At 40.4% G+C, this 16,339-nt stretch overlaps 1 protein-coding gene across 2 annotated transcripts in view; it reads left to right on the top strand.

Moving 5' to 3' along the window:
* The window catches only part of DOCK4 (dedicator of cytokinesis 4), a 432,507-nt gene that overhangs the window by 394,498 nt on the left and 21,670 nt on the right, over window positions 1-16,339 (top strand). For both annotated transcript variants that reach the window (XM_047849499.1, XM_047849498.1), the window contains exons 38-41: window positions 1,543-1,647; window positions 7,014-7,155; window positions 8,814-8,980; window positions 11,615-11,701. In XM_047849499.1, the coding sequence (XP_047705455.1) occupies window positions 1,543-1,647; window positions 7,014-7,155; window positions 8,814-8,980; window positions 11,615-11,701 (501 nt within the window). The remainder of the gene's footprint in view (window positions 1-1,542; window positions 1,648-7,013; window positions 7,156-8,813; window positions 8,981-11,614; window positions 11,702-16,339) is intronic.

The following is a 16,339-nucleotide window of genomic DNA, read 5'->3' as shown; positions in this document are numbered from 1 at the left end:
TCAAATCCATGATTAATTCTTTTAGTTTACTGACGAAAATCTCCACACTGTTCAAGAGCTTCTCACTTGTACACAGATCTCTGTAACAATATACTATTGTTAGTCCCATAATCTGCACAGCAAAACAGTAGAAATGGCTAGCTAACCCATTTGTACATATTTGAGGGCTAAATTGTATAGGTGTCCACTCTAGCCTCAGCAATATGTTTTATTTGCTACACCTAAACCAAGGTCTTAGTACCCAAGAGCCCAAGGAGTTCAATATTCTGTGTCCCTGAACGAAATGTTTTGTCCCTTCTGTTCTTTTCCGATTCACACAGGCCCCTCTTGCACTGTTAAATCCTTATTCTTCAGAGTCATGAGTGTTTTGTGTCATCTTGTAACACCTCAGCTCTTCAGGGTTTCTAAAATGGGAAGCAGATTATGATGTTCCCTTTTAATTCTGAGGTAGCAGTTGAAGAGATGATATTGTACACCTTTAACAGCCTGCAAAATCCTATACCCCACAAGTAACTCACTCAACCTGCAGAAACCGGCCCTGTACTACTGGTGTAGTATTTCATGTCAGTAGTTCATTACTATTTCTCCTAACATGAAGACCAAAGAGAAAAAACCTTGTTTTAACTTCAGTCCATCATGCTGGCTGGCTCTGGCAGGCACTGCAGTTTGATAGAAAAACGTCGCTGTGCTTCTCTTGGCATACTGTCCCTGTAACAGAAGCGAGGTTACAATGTTTACCCAGGAGAGCCCTTGGGTATCATAGTCACTAAGATTTTTATAAACCCAAAGCATTACACTTCATGCCAACTGCTCTTTGGGGTGCTGTTACTGGGGGGCAGAGGGAGGGGGGAAGTTTTCAAGTGCAATATTAGTCTTTCTCTATAAACCCTGGGGATGATAATATCATGGAAGGAAAACTATAAGCTTTATGTGCTTCATAGTTCCAACATTGTCAGAGACACACTTAAGAGCTTTCAGCCCAGACAGCACTTTGCACTATGGGTCTCCTTTGGTTTGGTTTATCCCTGTCCAACCTGTGCAAGGTTGCACCTTCCAAATGTCCTGAATTACTGTGACCAAGGAGAACCAGATCCACAGGTGAGTACATCCAGCGTGAGAGTTCTCCAGGAAGGTTTGGCCTCTAGTAGTTCATTTTTTTTTTAATTCATGTCACTTGTTATTTAATTGTGAAGATAATATTTTCTTGATGGACCTTGTGCTTAGAAATTATTTTCTCTGGTGAGAACATGTAATAATATTTGATTCTTAAAAGCAGGGTCAGAAAACTATAGCCTATGGGCCTTGCACAACTGAGGAGTTGTGATAGACCATATGGCCTGCAAAGCCTAGAATATTTATTCTCTGTCCATTTACAGCATAAGTTTGCTGATCCCTGCCTTAAAGCATAAAAAGGGAGTGACATCTTCGTTTCTGCAAACTATAGTGAAGTTCTCCTTTATATAGAAGAAACACCCTCTTTTATAAACAAGTGGAGCTGAAAGATGAGATAAAATTATTAGAACCTCTCCTTTGCTTTGCTAGATGATGGAAGCCTCTTTGTATGACAAAATCATGGACCAGCAACGTCTTGAACCAGAGTTCTTCAGAGTTGGATTTTATGGGAAAAAATTTCCATTTTTCTTAAGAGTAAGTTAATACACTATTTAATTTGCTTTTATACTTCCAATATAGATACCCCAGTCAAGAAAATCAAGATGTTAATGACATTTTGTCCTTTTAGGACCATAATATCAAGAGATTCTTGTTTAACTTTTTAGTTTGTAGACAGTGTACTAAATCTAGACTACCTAGTTTTGAATAATTCACCAAATTATCAAACATTTCTTTGACTTTTCATCCTAAATTTCTAAGATGACTATATTTTATGAGTAGTCTTTGCTAATTATAGTTGTTCCCCTGTGTGATTGACATTTACTGCTCTGTTCAGTCTGTGATTTCCACGTAGCTTGCACTAGAGAAAAATGGTGGGGCACTGCAGATGACCATAAACCCTGTAGTCCTATGTCCTCTAGAAACTCCCTCCAGAATAATGGGAAGAGCCCAGTTACCGCTTTTGTGAAAAGGGTAAATGTCACTCAACCAAGAGATCCCATTTATTGCTAGGATAAACTCTTTCCACCAAGGAAAATCTTCCAGATATTCCAAGGTACCTAGTGGATCATAAAATATTTGACTCTATTCTTACCATGGTTCACATTGTGCCAAGTTGTATCTTACGTGCTTGAAGACTTATTTAATACTTGAGTGCGTAACATATACTCACTTACATAAAAACATTGGTTGGGAGAGGAAAGGTTCCTCCCTCGGGCAACTGAGAAGTATCTGGAATAATTTGTAGATTGAGTGAATTCATTACAAACTTTAAATCCTCGTATACAAATACTTTGGTATTTGTGTTGCCCTGAATCTTGCTTTAACTACCAGCACATATGAATGAACATAGGATAGGGGTACTTGAAGGATAATGGAGAGGAGAAAGAATGGATTTCATTGTTTGCTTAATAATCATTAACTTATCTGCCTTTTATAATCAGAGTTTTATATGTATTTATTTATTCATTTACTTATATATAAAGTTTATATATATACATAGACACCAAATAGAGATATAGGTATAGATTCCAAAATATCCAAGCACCATAGGCAAAAATTCATCTTAGTATTACATGGAACAAACACGGAAATGACAGGTTGATTGAAATGACCAATTATTTTGGTGCCACGCAGACGCAAGTAAAATCTCCTTGTCGGGTTCAAAAGGAACCAACGTGATAGTGTACGTGGTCCAAAGGCTGACTCTGCAGATGGACCTACGGGCAGAGGAAAGCTTGATTCTGGGTCAAAAACAGAGACAGGTTTAGAATACTTCCTGACTTTGAAAGACTGTTTTAAAGGTGGACATACTAAGCACAGGACTGTGATCAGCACCCCGCTGCCAAGTGCAGGTAGCCCGGATCCAGGTAGTGAGCGGAAGTGTGGACATTCTAGAATTGTGAGCAGTGCAGGGGCTGGAGACCCCACAGGAGGGTCCAGACATGACTCTGGTGCCACAGACCCCCTTCTTCTCTCAGCTCAAAATCAAGTGAAGTAAAAGATTACATTTTCTTCCACATCCTACTCAGGGCTAATCAATCCATTACATACAGTGGGTACAGAGTTTACAGATCATAATATTTTAGATGGCCTTCAAAAGTGTTTTCATTTCTTTTAAAGATCAGAAGGGAAAAATGACCTGTTTTCATGGAAGAAAATGTTATATATTAAATTGTATATTATACATTAGATTATTAGGTATATATTTGTCATCATACCAAATCAGTCTCTCAGTATGATTTTTGATACTGTTTTATAGAGAAAGAGGCCCACAAAAGTCATATTGTGACCCTGAACAAATTCTGAGTGCAGGTAGCAAGTACACTCAATGTGTATCTAGTAAATAAAACTGTGATAAATAAAAGCGTAAAGTTTAAAAAAAAATAGAAGTAGTTTAGGAGCCACAATTTTAAAAGGACTTTAGCAAATTAGAATACTGAATTGGCTAATAGAATAAATTTTGTTAGGAAGTTAATTAGAATAAATCAACCTATGTTATTAGTCTTTTCAAAACAGCTTTTCTTGGAGCACCTGGGTGGCTCAGTCACTTGAGCACAGGTCATGATCTCACAGGTCGTGAGTTCAAGCCCCACATCGGGCTCTGTGCTGACAGCTCAGAGCCAGGAGCCTGTTTTGGATTCTGTGTCTCCCTCTCTCTCTACCACTTGCCCACTTGTACTCTTGTGTCTGTCTCTCAAAAATAAATAAGGACTTTAAAAAAAAATTTTTTTTTTAAAAACAAAACAAAAAAACAGGTTTTCTTGGTATAGATGATATTTTCTTCAAAATGAAAGAGAAGGGTTACCTTCTATTGGTTTCTAAAAGGCACCACACCCTTCAGAATCATGGGGCTGGACCTCTTTTTAGGAAATCAGATTCCAGTCTGTCCTTCAATTTAAAAACATGCAAACTTCAACATTAAAAATTTCCTCTTTATGGGGGTGCCTGGGTGGCTCAGTTGGTTAAGCATCCAACTTTGGCTCATGTCATGATCTCATGGTTCATGAGTTTGAGCCCTGCGTCAGGCTCTGTGCTGACAGCACGGAGCCTGGAGCCTACTTTGGATTCTGTGTCTCCCTGTCTCTCTACCCCTCTCTCACTCATGGTCTGTCTGTCTGTCTTTCTCTCTCTCTCTCCCTCTCAAAAATAAATAAACATTAAAAAATTTTTTTACATAAATAAAAATTTCCTCTTTGTGATCATTTTCAATATAATTTTTCAAGTTGAAATAAGTTAATACATTTATATAAGTGTACGATTTAAGTAGTTTTTACCCTCTTTGAAAATGGGTTCTTTATTGACAATTTCTTTATGCACAGAATATCTCTGCATAGTGATTTGGAAAGAATAACTGAGATCAAGGATGAGAGAGACATTTGCTTTTCATTGTATGTCCTGTACTGTTTGGGATTTTTTTTCCTTTTTTTTTTAACCATTGGTGTGTATTTCCTTTTCAAAAGAAAAAAGACAATGAAAAAAAAATTTTTTTTAAGTATTAACAAAGGTAACCTAGCAATTCGACTCCTGGGTATATACTCAAGAGAAAATATATGTCTACACAAAGACCTATACACAAATGTTCATAGCAGCATTATTCATTATTGCATAAAAGTGGAAGCAGCCCAAACGTCCATTAGCCTATAGATAGAAAAACATACGGTATATTCATACAATGGAATATTGAGCAGTAAGAAGGGAATAAAGTACTGTTACAAGGTACAAAGTGGTTCAGCCACTTTGTAGCATATATTAAGTAGAAGAAGCCAGTCACAAAACACTACATGTTGTATGATTCCATTTATATGAAAGTCCAGAATAGGCAAATCCACAGAAACAGAAAGCAGATTAGTGGTTGCCAGGGGCTGGGGTGGGGGATAGGGGTGCAGGGGCAGAGGAAACAAGGAGTGACTGCTAATAGATATGAGTTTCTCTACAAGGTAATGAAAATGTTCTCAAATTCAACAGTGGTGATAGTTGCTCTGTGCATATACTAAAAACCTTCAAAAGGGTGTATTTTATGGTATGTGAACTATATCTCAAAGCTGTGATGAAAAAAGTATTGATCGGAGAAATGTTTAATTCTTTTTTATTTCCTGACAACTCCAATATCAGATGCCAAGTTTATTTTTATTTCAGAATGACTTTTTAACACCATTAAATGATTATATGCTTAGAATAACCCCTGATTTTACAACCTGCTCTAAGATTTAAGCATTGCTTTAAAAATGTTGCAGTTATTAGAACAGTCAGATACTTACTTTGGGACTTCTGTAATATGCAGGAATATATATCATATATATAGTCTTATTTTATCAAGCAAATTTATTATCTTTTGAATAGAATTAAAAAAAATAGTATCAGAAAGTATACTTTGTTTTATCTAGAAAGTTTTAAATATGGGATTGTTAGTGCGGGGGGGAGGGAGGGTCCTGATTTCTAGGTAGTCTGTCTTAGCCTGTATTACCAAAGGATTGTAATTTATTTGGAGGTTTGTGAAGAATTGTGGCAGGTTTTCAGAGCCCATTCCCTGCTCTTTTTTCTGCTTGCCTCCACCTGCCTTTTCTCAGCTGCAACCCTGAGCCCCCTGCCCCCTGCCCTCTGGTTTCTGACTTCCTCCAGGTGACTCAGAGTTCTTCCTTAGGGCATTTTGTGTAATTATAAGAACCTCTGAGAACCTTGGGCCTTAGCTCCCCAAGACCATGAACCACGCCCTCTTTCTCTTAAAGATCTTCAGGGCATGTCACCTACAACCTTTCGTGGTCCCCATAGCTGCTAGGAGTTTTTTCTGGATGTGTCAGCCATGTTCAGTGGAGACAGAGCTCAGGCCTTGGTCTCACACCTGAGTTTGAATGTAATACACATGGCCAAAGTACATAAAGATCTTGATCCGTGGTTCCCAATTATAAAATGGGGCAGGATGTGGGAATGACCCCCTCACATTTGTTGGGGTTAAATAAGATACATGCAGAGTACCTAGTCAGTCACTGTTTTCAACAGTTGTAACTTCATTATTATTCACCTGTCAAGAAGAGTTCCCTCATATCTAACCTGACTTCAAAGGTGCTTTCCAAAAACCTGCCCATCTTTCCAGCTCTTTAGACTACCTCAGGGATAATCTTTACCATTTTTTGCCTGAATGAGAGACAGTCCCAGCCCACAGAGTGCTTCTATATCTTGTAAAAGAAAACAAACAAAAAACAAAACAAAACAAAATAACGTCCAACATTTAGCAAGGCCCTAAAAATCCTAAGTCTTATCTTGGGCCAGTTAACAAGACTCTCGGCTACAGGAAGCCAAGCCCAGTTTGTTACGGCAGGGAAGTTTCCCATTCCGGCCCTGCTGAGAGCAGGAATACAGACGGTGATAGTCTTCCTTTTTTCCATGTAGGAATCCAGTGTTGAGGATCCGGTGTTGATCTCTGTGGGCTTTATAAAAAAAAAAATGCATTAACGCGCATTTTTGGAGATTGCATTTACTTTCTTTTCCTCCAAATTGAGAATTCACCCACCAAACTCTGATATCCAGCTTATCAAAAAAAAAAAAAATCTTTAACACATGTGCTCATTAGCATTCAGAGAGAACATGATTGCTTTGTTTTATACTTCGGTGCTCTGAGAATCAGATGCCTCTTTGCACCTCATGCACACAAGCTTGGCACATACTACTGAGTCTTATCAAAAGCAGTAGAAAGTGAAGCTCATGCTCCTTGCCCTGCATTTTTCATATCTGGGCAAATTTTTCAGACTGTGTCAGTGTTTTGGATTTGTTGTTGTTGTGACAGTCTATTGATGTGAGGCATATGCTCCCTTACTGCCAGTGCCCTATTTTTTGGCTTCTCTCTGTAATTAATGCACTTGATTATATGGCTCTAATTTCTTTTTTTTTTATTTCTCCTGCAGAATAAGGAGTTTGTGTGTCGAGGGCATGACTACGAAAGGCTGGAGGCCTTCCAACAGAGAATGCTGAATGAGTTCCCCCACGCCATCGCCATGCAGCACGCCAACCAGCCTGATGAGACCATCTTCCAGGCAGAAGCTCAGTGTATCCACACCTAGGAGGGGCTGCAGTGAGTGCAGTTAGAGCCGCTGGCCGTTAGCCACAGCGCATTTTCGTGCAAGGCTGTTCAGCCTCTGGCCCCCTCTGCCATAGCCATGTTCTCACTCTCTCTCCTTCTCATCACCTTGATGTCAGCTTAGCTCCTTCTGAACAGAATGTTCTGGTTATTATCACAATGTCAGTTGAAAGGAAATCCCTTAAGGATTCTGGTAAAGAATTTTTTCCTTTCAATTAAACTTTTCTGTGTCTCAAACCTGCTTTTAAAGCTCCTTTTAGTGATCTCCCTTAGAATAATTTTCCTCCAACATATCCTGTGGAAACTGCTTCAGTTCGAGGAAATGATAGTGTTATATTTACTGGCACATATCATTCACCCCCTTTTCCTGTGATACTTTTATTCTGGAAGGAAGGAAACAAGGTACCTTAGTGTCTTTGGGGGAACTCTTAGCCATGGCATCCTGGACAGCCTTTAGTGATGGCTGTGTAATTGAAACTCCGATTGTCTAAATACAAGCAATCCAGGGGCTCCTGGGTGGCGCAGTCGGTTAAGCGTCCGACTTCAGCCAGGTCACGATCTCGCGGTCCGTGAGTTCGAGCCCCGCGTCAGGCTCTGGGCTGATGGCTCGGAGCCTGGAGCCTGTTTCCGATTCTGTGTCTCCCTCTCTCTCTGCCCCTCCCCCATTCATGCTCTGTCTCTCTCTGTCCCAAAAATAAATAAAAAACGTTGAAAAAAAAAATTTAAATACAAGCAATCCAAATGAAATTACACAGGCATTAGAGACAAAGGGAATTCACCCCAGCACTCCTGTGTGATGGCTTCTGTCTTCCTGAAACTTATGTTCATAAAAAACACGAGAAACTCCCACTGATAATTATGGATACCATTTCAAAGTAGAAAATAAAATGCAATAGAAGCAAGAAATTCCATAAGGGAAAAGATTTTGCTGTCCTTCTTAGGATGAAAAGAGAAGAAGGTGTAAAACATACAAGCAAATATGATACCCCTCTAATGTAATTTTTTAAATATCAACTACACCAACAACACTCTGCTTATCAGTAGAAGATTTGGGAGAGTGATAGCTTAAGTGTGGGAAGGCTGGAGACACGGAGCATCACACAGGTAAATATAAATCACTGTCACAACGGGTTCCTGTCTTTGGTCATGGTTGCATGGGTATTTATACATTATTATACAAACAAATTAAGAGGGGACATGCATAGACTAAGGATAAGAGTGTCTCTTAAACAAGGATTACAGTTAATGTAATTCTAAGTACCTAAGATCCAAGCCATAGCCACTCACCCCCACCAAAAAAAAAAAAAAGAAAGAAAGAAAGAAAGAAAGAAAGAAAGAAAGAAAGAAAACAAACAAATCAGTGATAAATAAATTCACAAGTTATAGACATTTTAAACAGATACTTTGTCAGAATCACCTACCTAAAACTAGTTCAAGGCCTGCAGTTTGAGAAATGATTTGTTGTCAACTGAGTTCTTGGCACCTTCCTAGCAATTTTTAAAATGATTTCGAACCAATGGAAACACCAGATTGTTACCCATCCTCTTCTCTCTGCCACATCTCAGCTCAAGCCAGATTTCCACCGAGTTTGCCAAGTTGGGTTTCCTCCTTGACTTTTTAATCCTAGATTTACAGATATATGCTGTTACTCCCATTCCGGAGAGCCAGGAGGTCCTGCAGAGAGAGGGTGTTCCGGACAACATCAAAAGTTTCTATAAAGTGAATCATATCTGGAAATTCCGCTATGACAGACCATTTCACAAGGGCACCAAAGATAAAGAGAATGAATTCAAGGTATCGTGCAGTTCTATTACATGTGGTTTCCTGTGAGAATCTTGGGACAAGCCGCTCGATAAATATTTACTCAGAATAGAGTCAGGTGATAGAACCAGAAGGGAGGAGAAATCATTTAGTCTTGTTGATCTCAAATTCTTCTGTGTATCAGATTGAGTCAGAAATCGGAGTCAGGAATCCTGACTCGGTAGGTCTGAGAGGAAGCCCTGGAAGCAGCTTTTTTTGTGACCGTGCCGGTCGTCCTCAGACCAGCCTCGGAGATGTCATGATTGAGCTCAGCCCTCTCATTCATTCATACGGAACCAACTGTGGGGACCTCAGAATATTTGTTCTGAGATACCACAGACCACAGTGAGTGAAGAATGCTTAATAGGGGAAAAGAAGATTCGGAGACTGGGAGCAGCAGAAAATTTCTGTGTGATCTTCTGCTTTTTCTTGTTAGAATGATGTGTCATTAGGACTTGTGAGAAGACACAGGATAAAAGCAAACCATAGACTCCTTGCATGTGCCAGTCCGTTGTGAGTAGTTGCAATATGCCTTACCATCCAGAGCTCCCTCTGGCTGTCTCTCAGCTCCACAGGGGGAAAAGGGCAGGATGGTCCCACAGACACATTATAGTCTCCTCTTTCCTTGACACTGACAAGGCAAGACCAGATAGATCTCTGTTAGTCACTATTTCCCCCCATACAAAGAATGCAAAACAAACCTATTATTGTGGGTTATTTGGCTTGGCTTCTTTCATCACAGAGTGTTTCTTTAAGCTGGGAAACATTCTCCTGATACTGTTAGCAATGACTGTCTGATGTTAATTCCCCTTGTGGCCTCTGCCTAAGTGCCAGTTCTCAGTGTGCCCAGCAGTAGCTCCAGGAATTAGGCATGGCCATTCTGCAGTGTTATGATGACCCTCAACACAGCCGTCCTCTGTGCAAAGAGGTCTGATGGCTTAAATATCAAGGCAAAGAAACTATGGGAAGACAGAACTGGGAGGTTCCTGAAAAGATCCATGAGCATTTTCTAGTCCTTTTGGATACTTCAATTTTTGTTAGCGTCTCCCCAAACCAATTAGTGATCGTTGGTTTATGCTATGGTTTTCACTGCAGTTGTTTACACTGAACAAGTCAGAGATCCACTGGAGTCAGGCAGCTGACTTGCTCAGAGTCACATTCTCATTACCCATACACCCTACACCTTCTGGTATCTTCTCCTTTGCATTTTCTGCTGCACCACCTTTCCTCATGGCTATCACTTTAAGTATTTATCCGTGGTATAGCAGTCCTCCTAGAAAATGATGATAAATCTGGCTCCTGCTTCCTGTGCCGACAGCCCTTGGCATCTGGCTCCAAACTGCCCCTCCGGAAGCCTCATCTGCGCCACAGCCCGCCCACTCACCCTCCTCTCAGCTCCCACAACATTGAACTTCTCTTCTTCATCTCCTGCCATGCCCTTTTCGCAAGCAATCGGGGCCTCAGCGCAGGCTGCTTCCTGCTGCCTGCAGCGCTCCCCCCACTTCCTCCGCCTGGCAAACTCCTACTCACTCTTCAGCATTCCAGTCACGTGTCACCTCCTCTGAAAAGTGCTGTCCTCCTCCCACAGAATGAGGTGCCTGCCTCCTTCCTTCTGCTTCCCCCAGCACTTCCAGCATGCCTTTCTCTTTGCCCTGAGCCCTTCCATACCTGCTTACCTCCTTGTCACCACCAGAAGGCTTCCAGCCACTGTCACAGGGACTCTGCCCAGTCGGTTTCAGTAGATCTTGGCTGACACGAAGAAATCCTCCTGTTTTTTGTTGTTGTTGAATACGTGGCATTCTTGCAGGGATTTTGTAAAGTATATCATTCTCTTGAGAATATACTTTGTTTAAATAAGAAAAGTGAGGCATGGGTACAGAAACATGGTTGACGAAGGTGAAATCTGTCATCCAACAGCTGCTCTTATCAAGGCGGCCATGCCTTCATGTGTCATGGGGATGCTCTTCCTGACCAGGGGAAGCCTCCGCTCTTTAAATACAGATCCTCTTGGGTGGTGGCAGTTCAAACGTGCATGAGGAAGTGTGGCACGGTGAGGAAGTCAGAAGTTCTAGTAGGTGGGGTCTGTGCTGGCTCTACAGGTGACTAGAATATACCTCTGAGCAGGTCACGTTGCCTTCTTGATGCTTAGCGTCTTCATCTTTAAAATAGAAAGATGGAGCTGCATGATTCCTCCTGGGCCTTTCCTCCTTTGGGATGTTGTTATTCTGATCCTGTGTTGACTAGCTGATACTATTACCCCTTCCAGATAGAAATGACAAGCCCCAGGACCTGAAGGAGTGAAGAGAGTTTAAATTGGAATTTGAAAGAAATTGCAAAGGAAATAATGGGATGGCCTGTTACTCCATTTTAAGCTTGTTGTCTGAAGTAGATCACTTATTGCACACAGGAAAAAGTGTCAACATAGAATGGAATTATTAACCTAGCTTCAGCTATACCTTACATGGTAACTTCTTGAGTGTGAAGGGATTGCCCACGTGCTAGAATGAATACTAAGGAAAAGCTTCCAGAAATCAGCAAACCTGACCAAATTGATGGCAAACATTAGTCATAGCTCAGTAACTAGAAAGAAGGGACACTTGGGGATTTAATTTGTTTTGTATTCCGTAGAGTCTCTGGGTGGAGAGAACATCATTATACTTGGTGCAGAGTTTACCTGGAATTTCCCGCTGGTTTGAAGTGGAAAAGCGTGAAGTGGTAAGGATCAGAGCTTATTCTCAAGTACTTTCCCATCACAGTTGCTCACTGGGAGTCCCGCATATGTCAGTTGCTTCTGCTGTTGACTCCAAGTCCATGGAAGCACATGTAAGTTAGTGAATGTTTATGGTATTGACCGCTGTGACCAAGGCTTTAGGGGAACATTACTGTTTTCCTAATCTGGCCGGTTGGAGGGATTCTCCAAAAAAATAACTACGACTGCAGCATGTAAACAACTCAGGCCCTCGAGTTAGGGGAGCTGGTATTTGAACTACTGCAGGCTAGTGGGGAGGGGTTCTCTACCTTATCTTATTTAATCACCAGACCCAATCTATGAGGTATGTATTTCTACTCCTATTTTTACAAGAAGTTAAAAGCCTTTGCCAGAGGTCTCATGTTAAGATGTTGGAAAAGGATAGACTCAAGCCCAGATATTCCTGCCTCAAAAGCCAGTTACATCCAACTCTTTTAGCTCAGTTTCCTTACAGGCAGCCTGAGGCTAGTACGGAGCCCCAGCACTGTATCTGACGCACCGGAAGTCCGTGCTGTTACCTTTGGCAGTAGAACAGAGGCTGCTGAATTGGTCTCACTGAGCAGTCCTGGATGAACACCAGCTAGAGACCCTTGGGTGTCATTATAGAACCTGGAAACTGCAGCACCCGGGTCCCCTTCAGGTTGTAAACCATGCCCCAGCTTCAGGCCCCAGTTCTGGGTGCTGACAGCAGCTACGTCCAGGGTGAAACCTCGCCCTGCTGCCCGTGCTGTTCTTCAGGCTGGCTGAGCCTTGATGGCAGCCCTGCACCCAAGCAGTGTCCCTTCTCCCTCCTTTGGGACGTCTGTCCTGGCTGAGGCCAGCCCTCTGGTGGCCGGAGTCCTCTAGCTGATAGAAGATGTGACAGTTGTGAAGACATCATTTAACCCCTTTCTTAGGTAACAGGCTCATTCCGTCACTGGGTAAATAAAAGCAGCTTTTGCCCAAATGGTCTTCCAAGAATGCCTCGTCCTGCCTGATATCTCACTAAGCATTGAAACCACTCAGCTTATCATGCTCATTGAAGCTAAGGATGTAGTGGCATTTTCCTTTTACAGTGCTAAAAATTTCATATGGCTTCCTAGACAAATGGAACTCATTTTATCAGACTGCCTCACTGCTGTTGTATTCTTGTAGGTTCTGAGTCCAGGGTCCCCACTGATGTACCTTGGTGCCCTCCACAGAAGAGGAGAGGTCGCCCAACAGTGTCAGAAAGTCAGCCTTATGCTTCCCGCTGAATAGCATGGGCCCAACCCACATCGCTGTTCTTAGTCATCTACCCTGCATTAATGATTCAGAGAGCCATTTCAGCTACTTACTACCCAGAGTGTTAAATTCTCTGAGGTCTCACCAGTGGCCCTAACCTTTGAAGTATTACCCCCTCACACACACACACACACACACACACACACACACACACACACACACACTACTCATAGAAAATACCATGCTGATAATGATTAAAGAAGCATTACTAAGCACAACCTTTCAAACATCAGCTGCTTACTTTATTAGAATATATAATCTTACATTCTGTCAAACAGAACAAATTTAATTGGGCTACTTTGTTCTCTGAACACAGCCTACTCATGACAACCTTATGTCTTTCTCTTGTTCCCACTGCCTGGTATGTCCTCACCCTCTATTAAAGTTGCTGGTTTACTACTTTACTTTAATTCATAGTGTATGAGGCCCTTGAGATCAGAGGCAGTAGGTACTAAATACATATATGCCAACCTGAACTGAAATTCCTTATGTACGTTGTCAAAATCTGAAAGATTCTGAAAAACCAAAAGGTGTTGTCATAAGTTCAGCTCCAAAACTCAATTGGGAATAAACCTAACCTGATCTGCTGTTAGGACCATTTACGATCTTTATTTCACATAGTATGAATATTCATATGTTTTACTCCAGAAATATTAAGGCATTGGTTAAAAATAATCTTCCCGGACCCTGCTTGAGGGTTACGTAATAAACTCTCTGTGCCTTATATTATGTTTCTAAAATCTGAAATTTTCTGAATTGTGAACCATCTGGTGCCAAAGGTTTCTGATGGGATTGTGGGCCTTTATTCTCTAACCCATAGCCCCAGAGTTTATTATCCCATTCTTGCAAAGATAGCAAAGGCTTCGAAGTACTGTTTTCTCAGTAATTGTTTTTATTGTTTTGAGAACAAATAAAAAAATAGGTACTTTCCCCCATTAATAAGTAAGCTCATTTAAAAATTTTTAAACAAGATAAACCACAAAAGAAATTTGTGATGACTTTTTAAACTCCAACTAAAGATAATATTTTCACATCTCACATTATATCCATCAGAAAATCACGTGGCTCTCCTTTCAAAATATATGCGGAATCCAGCCACTCTTCACCAGCCCCTACTCATAGCGCCATCTAGTGTCTGATTTCTGCAGTAGTGTCTTAAGTGGTCACATGCTTCTACCCTAACCCCTTGCAGTCACTTCTGTGTACAGCATCCGGTGTCCCTTTTAAATTTAAGTTGTATCATACAAAAATAAATACATAACAAACCTGATGTACCCATCATTTTACTTAAACATCTGTCAAAAAGGCCAATTTTGTCTCATCAGCTCCATCTTCTTTTACACTGGATTATTTTGAAGTAAATGTGACATCATATCATCTCATCTATAAATAATTCAGTATGTATATTAACAAAAAAACATAACCACAATAACGAAAAAACATAACCACAATATCATACGTTATCCCGTCTTAAAAAATGAACAGTAATTCCTTGACGTAAAATAACCAGCGTTTACACTTCACCAAGAGTCTGTTTCTTTTATGAGTTTTTGTTTATTTGTTGTCTTTTGTTGTTCGAATTCAGATCCACATCAGGGCCATACATCGCACTTGGCTGAAATGTCTCCTAAGGTCTCTTTTGATTTATAGGTTCTCCCTGAATTGCTCTTTTTCCCCTTGCAATTTGCAGCCTGCAAACCAGTGGGGTAATTTAACATGTTTTCTTTGCCCCTATATTTTTTGTAAATTGGCAGTTAGATCTAGAGACTTGATAAGATGCTGTTGTTATTATTGGTTTTTGTTTATTTATTTTTTTTTTTGCAAGAGTACTTCCTAGGTGGTGTTATGCTTCTGGTTGTCTCTTTTTTGTTGTTACATTGGAAGCCACTAATGATCATGGCCCCAGCCTACTGAGTGTCGCAAAATGGTAAAATACTTTATCACTCCTTTTTTGTTTATTCATTGGAACACTTCTGTAATGAGAAACATTCCCTCATCAACTATGTGATTACCCTGAGGTATAGCAAAGGAAGGATGACACCCTACAGAAGCGACCAGAGAAGTTTTTTGTTTGGTTGGCTTTGTTTTATGTATCATTCGTAACTCGTGGATTTAAGCATACTGGGTTTTTTTTTTTTTTAACTCATTGTAATTGTTACTCTTACTGATTTTCAAGTTGTTCCATTTTGCCCATTGGGAGCCTCTTCAAATTGACTTTTGAGTCTTTTTTACAGTATCCAAGTATTCGTTGTTACTGAGCTAACACATAGGACTGGATTGTCAAATCAGATGTGGGAATCAGCATCAAGCTTTACTAATAACTTTAAGGCAATCAGAGGCTCATATGAAGCAGAGAGACATCTGAGACCTCAGGCCTTGGCCTCAAGGTCCTTCTTTTCTCACATCAATAGTCATTTGGAACAGATGGAGTCTCTAAGTGAAATTCACGGGATCCCTCATACACAGGGTACATTTAAATTATGAAATTCACATTATGAAATACTCTATTTTATACTGCAGACAGTTATAAAACTTACCTGGGACGTTATGTAGGGAATCCTGTATCATGGCTTATCAGTTTTATTACTGAAAGCAATCCTTAGCTGGGGACACAGATACCATCTCCTCCTTCTGGCAATTACTCTTGGACTGTTTACTTGAAGGTTCAGTTGACAAGGGGATAAGACCAGATCACCTGCCTTCCTTTCTGTTCCCCAAGGATATTCCTCCATTAGAGACAGTGAATGAATCATGCCAGCTGCTTTACTGCCTTCCTCCCAGCCGCCTTCCTGGCTTACTGGGATAACTAGGTTGTCCATTTCTCCAATGACTCCTGTTTCTTTTTGGTGGTAAACAGCATTTAAAGATCACAATCCAGGGACAAGAGGAAAATAATCTTTCAATGAATGTTTTTTACACATTGTTTTTCACATACTTCTTTTGACCATCTCCTTAGAATAATTTCCCTAGAAATGAATTGGTCTATCAAAGAGTCCACAATTTAACCTTTGATTCATGGGCCAACAATGGCATGTATCAACTTCTGTCTTGTCTGGTGGGGATAACTATTCTTGAGAATACCCATTTTCCCACCATCCTCTCCAACACTGGGGGTTATGTTATTTTAATCTTTCCTAATAATAAACCAAAAATGATCATACTAGGGTTTGTTTGGGGTTTTTTTTTTTTTGGCATTTGTTGAATGCAAGTGAAGATGATATTTTTTCATATATTTATTTCCTCTTTCTATTTATTTTGTGAATTATAGCCTTTGGTTTTCTTCAGTATTTGAGAAATAACAATAATTTATCAGGAATATATATGGAAATATTTCCCCAAGT

This window comes from Prionailurus viverrinus, chromosome A2 (genome assembly GCF_022837055.1).
Source record: "Prionailurus viverrinus isolate Anna chromosome A2, UM_Priviv_1.0, whole genome shotgun sequence".
Taxonomy (NCBI): Eukaryota; Metazoa; Chordata; class Mammalia; order Carnivora; family Felidae; genus Prionailurus; species Prionailurus viverrinus.
The sequence above is the reverse complement of the archived record's forward strand: the minus strand, read 5'-3'. Positions and strand labels throughout refer to the sequence as shown.